General features: G+C 40.5%; 3 protein-coding genes across 3 annotated transcripts in view; 2 read left to right on the forward strand and 1 right to left on the reverse strand.

The window, feature by feature from the left end:
• The window catches only part of LOC126396000 (uncharacterized), a 4,481-nt gene extending 3,658 nt beyond the window's left edge, over positions 1–823 (forward strand). The window contains exons 4-6 of the mRNA XM_050053810.1: positions 22–96; positions 192–257; positions 448–823. Coding sequence (XP_049909767.1) covers positions 22–96; positions 192–257; positions 448–823 — 517 coding nt within the window. The remainder of the gene's footprint in view (positions 1–21; positions 97–191; positions 258–447) is intronic.
• Positions 824–1,177: 354 nt separating this feature from the next.
• LOC126395322 (uncharacterized) lies at positions 1,178–5,206 on the forward strand. Its single transcript, XM_050052714.1, has 10 exons — positions 1,178–1,376; positions 1,657–1,680; positions 1,770–1,979; positions 2,131–2,222; positions 2,323–2,427; positions 2,587–2,783; positions 2,923–2,979; positions 3,174–3,281; positions 3,467–3,708; positions 4,098–5,206. Exons 1-10 carry the CDS (start codon positions 1,274–1,276, stop codon positions 4,163–4,165), a joined length of 1,206 nt encoding a protein of 401 aa, XP_049908671.1. The 5' UTR covers positions 1,178–1,273; the 3' UTR covers positions 4,166–5,206.
• On the reverse strand, positions 4,339–5,264 carry LOC126395333 (uncharacterized). Its single transcript, XM_050052736.1, has 2 exons — positions 4,971–5,264; positions 4,339–4,857 (listed from the first exon to the last, which is right to left on the reverse strand). Exons 1-2 carry the CDS (start codon positions 5,259–5,261, stop codon positions 4,339–4,341), a joined length of 810 nt encoding a protein of 269 aa, XP_049908693.1. The 5' UTR covers positions 5,262–5,264.
• Between the last annotated feature and the right edge of the window lie 214 nt (positions 5,265–5,478).

Here is a 5,478-nt window from a genome sequence, read left to right on the forward strand (position 1 = left end):
ACATACTTGTGTTGTCTGTAGTTTCAAATCCATGGATCTTGCGATGGATGCTGTTATAGTGGATGAGGAACAAGCAAACAACTTACTCAACAGTGTGTGAGTTGAAAAATTCTCAAAATCTCCACATCTTTTAATCTCCAATGTCTACTTTATTGCATATTCATGTTTATCTTTTTGTTTTTTGATTACAGAATTGAACTAGATGTAAATGGTTCAAATCCAATGGACAGTGATTACGTGCCACCCATCTGTGTACGGTATGTATCTCTCGGTAGTAGACCCTACAATGATCTGTTTCCTCAAGCTTGTGGGGGGGTGAAGCAGTCCTATTGGTAACGAGTTTCATCTGTATTTAACATGTATAGATGTATTATGTTGATACTCATGAATATGAATTATATAATTACATTATAAAGAGACTTTACACATTTTTATCCTGTCACACAGAGCTGCTGGTGGTTTACAGAGTGCGATTGATGCTCTACCCATCGTTGGGCTTGATGAATCTGTCGATGACATTCTTAACCGCAATGACGAAACAGATGAAGACCCTGACAACCCTGAGTCAGATGAGGAGAAAGACAACGATGTGCCCTCCTTCCCCGGTCCAGAGAAGGTCTCCGTTGAAGATGACCTAGTTGACCAGCCTGCATGCATCGCTTTCAACAGCAGCTTGGCATGTATGGTCAATTTCCTCCAGCTACTCATCAAAAAATGTTACTATAGGGAAGACCAGATGGGTACAGAATGTGATGCCACTCCACCGTTTCAGGTCAAATTCTTGAAAAGGGGAAGTGCTACCATTATCGAGTGGGTGAGTTGACATTCCAAAAGTTATCAATTTTGTTCTCTACACAAAATTAAACACAGAACACCGAGTTTACATTGGTCAGGTTAGTCTTTGAATGAAAAATAAAGGAAAAATGGGGCCATGGAAGTCTCAGAATTTACAGAGGATCACAAAGAGCTAGAATGTAGCCTACAAAGAGATTTGAGTTTGAGCTTGAGATCTGACTTTGGATTTACTTGGCAGATAAGCTTCTAAATATGAATGTCATTTGGCTGCGGACCCCTATTCACAATGAGTTACTGCTTATATAGACATCAGATTAGATTGCAAATAACACTTGGTAATTGTCCTGCTACAAATCAACAAGGGGAGGACTTCATGGTCGCCACAAACATACTCCTCTCTGGCAATAACTTTTCAAAGATTGCCCTCTTCTTCCGGTATATGAATATCGGCGTAGTGTCTCAAAAATCATTCTGACTAATGCAGAGCCATTACTTCATTGACTTTATAAAAGAGTTTTGGGAGAAGAAGAGAGCTGCCATCATTGACCGCTTGCGTGCAAAGGACAGTGTTGTTGCCCTAGGTAAGTATGGAACTGCATTGTACATAACAGCAGCATACATTATTTATCTTTGCAAAATCAATTTGGCAAAACCTATGAGAGAAAAAACAACTGGACATATCTTCTCACTGTCCCTGAGAAACGATTGTTTCCCAGCTTTTGTAAGGTATTACTCTATTCAACATATGTCTGTGTAACATTAGTGTAAAGTAAATTATAAATGCTAATACACTTCCAGGATATGTAATGGCCCTGGTTTAAGCTGCAAAGGTCATAATTTGCTTGCTTTTATCTGTTTCAGCTGATGGAAGGATGGACTCCCCAGGTAAGTATTCTATTTATCAAATTTGTGTAAACACATTTTCTGCAAGCAAAAATGATTTTCATATTATAACAACTCATTTATATCTACAGGACACACTGCCCAGTACTGCACTTATACCACTATGGAAAATGAGTCCAAGGACATCATCAGTGTTGTCACTGTGGACAAGAGACAAACCAACCGTAACAGTGTGATCATGGAGAAGCATGCCTTCATACAGACGTTTGACAGCCTTTTGGAGAACCTGAACATCACCGAGATTGTCACTGATGCACACATGCAGATTGCAGCACTGATGGGTGAGTATATTTATTACAAAGATTATTAGACACTTGCACGACTGGTTATGGAGACTGTCACTGCTCATCTCTGAATAACAATTGCCAAAATTATAACAACGTAATAATCAAATATTGTGAACAAGCCTTACTACGTCTTTGTTTATTGCAGATCCTAAGAAAGGGAGATACAAAGACAAAGGTGTGCTACATTCATTGGGCATATGGCATGCTGCCAAAAATTTGACCAAGAAACTTCATGCGGTAAATATACTATAAGTGGATGTTACTGATTTTACTTCTTGTGAATAATAATGAAAAAACATTTTTTGTTGCTGTCTTATTTCCTTTTTTTGATTCACAGGCTGGGATTCAAAAGGGTTATTCCATCATACTTGTGTGGCTGAGGGACATCGTCAACCAGTTTTGGTATATTTGCCAGAAAGCCGAACATCGTGATATGTTCAATGTAAGTAGTGTGACATCATTTGGACAACACAACAACAACACATGTTGAAATAATTATCTTTCTGCTCGGATGACTGCTACCCTACTTGCTTCTAGTGGTGGAGGAGCGTTTCTGTCACATGACAAATGTTTTTCTTCTCAAAATTGTATTTTGTTGTAGGATATGTGGGTGGGGGTGCTTTATCATGTCACAGGGAAGCATGAATGGACCCGTGGCAAATGTGACCATGGACCACTTGATGAGGCGACCCGTGATAAAGAGCTCATGGTGCCAGGCTCTGCACCACATGAAGCTCTTCAACGAGTCATGTTCAACAGACGCTGGTTGAAGGATGTCGCGAAGTATCTGACCTTTCGGTAAATTAACATTGTTTCCATTAGCAGAACAGTTCAATCAATCAATATGAAACCTGGCACATTACAAATAATAAAATGGGAATGTAAAAAAAATCATAAAAATATTCCTCAAAAGTTTTAGCTGTGTTTTACATGACAGGTCAACTTCGGAACTTAAGAGTTTCCAGAATTGCATTCTCATGTATGCTGGAAAAAGGTAATTTGATTTTTATTTGATTATTCACTCTTTATTATAATTACTTATTGAAAATATTGAGTTATCCTGGTCCCATACAAATGAAAAGAGATGTTTCAAGCGAGCCTTATGCCCAAGAGGATGGAGTCCCTTGCAGATTTTATTTGGTTAACCTTTTTTCCTCTATTGTCCCCCCCCTCCACACACACACACAGGTTTGCCTTCTCTCCTCCTGTCTATGAAGCAAGGTGCCTTCTCGCTGCATTGGACTACAACCACCACAACCATCGACCAGATTACATCGGCCGGAATAACGAGAAATCGTAAGTCTCACATTTTATTGATCTTCAAGACAACTGTACATGATCTGTACTACAAAATAACTTGTCAAATGTGCTGATTTAGTATAATCTGTCACTACATAAATTATTGGGCTGTACTGTTGGTTGACAGAAAAGGTAAGGGAGAGGGGGGACATGTAGTAAATCTTTAAACTGTTGTCTTTTAGATACAAGAGACTGTACAGCAAGAAGTCACACAATTACCGTGTCCAAGCGGTAAAGGTTGCAAAGGACTATGGCTACATCCCTGAGCTGCAGCGTTGCATCCTAAGAAAGCGTATGGATGGAGGGGCGCTCCCAAGAAAAGCTAAACACCGGCCAGGTGACCCAAGGCATCTTGGAAATCTTGCAGGAGTTGTGCCCCCCCCCAACGGCAGAACTGGTCCAGACACAGATTCGCAGAGGACAGGTATGTAATTCACCTACATCCCACATTTCATATCTGATCAATTTCAAATAATGTTTGTTATTGTTGTGCAGGTCAAGTCAAAACATACCTCTTTGAAATAAAAAAAATAGAAGTCAGTCTCACAAGTCTTTCTCTGTAAAAGCCAGCTGTACTGTACTAAGGTCCAATACTGCAGAAAAGTTTAGATCTTTTACTCACTATCACCAATTATAATACACTGCTAATTAATTTGAAAGTTTGGAGCTTCTATTTGTAATAGTCAAACTATTAGCATCAAGCCATTAGTTATATCTGTTATGCCAAGGTTGAGTTGAAAATAACAATTACCAGATTTGATTATGGAGCATTGGTATATGTTTTAACGCTACTGTTCTCTTCTCTCCATAAAGGCCTCAGCTACATGAAGCAAGAAAAGAGAGAAGACAAGACCTGCTTATTTTCCAAACATTTTTATTAGGAACATGTAAAAGACAAAAACAAAATAAAACTATGTACATAATGCAAATTTGAAAAATACTCCCTGAAAACTTTATAAATATATATATATATTGCACATAAATTGTTTTTATTTTTGGATAAAAGTGGAGTCTGTTATTTTGAGGTCACAGATAAATAGAACAGTTGGAAATTTCACTCTGACACCCTAAATGGAGCTTCTTTGTAGCCTGTATAGTTTCCAAAGGGGTCAGGGAATTTTGCATGGATGCGAAGTACACAGCAGCTTGGGATCGGCCTCCAGTTCCCTCTTCCCAGACGCCCATGTTGCCAGATTGTGAACTGGCGGTAGGCAGCAAACCGAAACTCTTTGTTGTCGGCTCCCACATCTTGGCTGTCCTCCAGAGCAAAGATGTCGTTCCACGTCATCCTCACCAGACGCAGCATACCCTCATCCAGCCAGTACATCTCCAGGTGGGCACTCCTGCTCAGGCACTGGTCCGGAGCCTGCCGACAGCACAGGTTTTCCATTTGGGTCGGCATGTGTCGGCAGTTCAGGCAGGTGCACCACACAGGCTGCCCTCTATCTGGAAGATGTGGTCCTGGTGTCTGCTCCCGGAACTCCAGGATGTCCAGCATCACCCCTGGTAGGCGGGTCACCACTGACTGTAGAATGACATCTTTCTCCTCCTGGCTCAGATGTTGTAAAACCGTCTAGAAATTGATCAAGGAAATATGTTTACATGGCTAGATTCATATTTCAAGTCTGTGTCCTCTTTTACTCATTCATTCATATAACAAGATTTTTTTAACCAAATAGCTATAACCTGCATCTCAGCTATACTGGCAGCTCTAAGCTGTTCGAGCCGGACTCTGTCCTCCCTGAGAGCTTCGGTGCGCTGCCTGCCCTGGCGCCCTGGTGCTCTGGAAGGAGCTCTGGACCGCGACCTGCTGCCTTCACCCCTTGAGCGTGTCCTTCCCCGACCTTCAGTGTGACCTCTTCCTTTCCCCTTTCCTCTCCCACCTTTGCCTTTACTCCCTGGTCTCAAACTTTCCCATGACTCATCAGAGTCTGGGGCAGGTTGAGGCACATACTCCTCCTCTGAAGTGTCCTCCATCTGTGCCACTCTCCAATTCCAAATCCTGAAACAAAAACAATGAGAACAATAATAATAAAAATAACTTTATTACCCTCAAAGGGATGTTATGATTTCATTTGATGTAATTTTTATTCTGATTCAACATTGACATTTCAGTTTTTCTTGTATTTACGTTGTTATAACACAGTGATATTCGTAGCATTCATATTGTCTTATAATGGAAATGGTTTCACAA

Source organism: Epinephelus moara, chromosome 9 (genome assembly GCF_006386435.1).
Source record: "Epinephelus moara isolate mb chromosome 9, YSFRI_EMoa_1.0, whole genome shotgun sequence".
Taxonomy (NCBI): Eukaryota; Metazoa; Chordata; class Actinopteri; order Perciformes; family Serranidae; genus Epinephelus; species Epinephelus moara.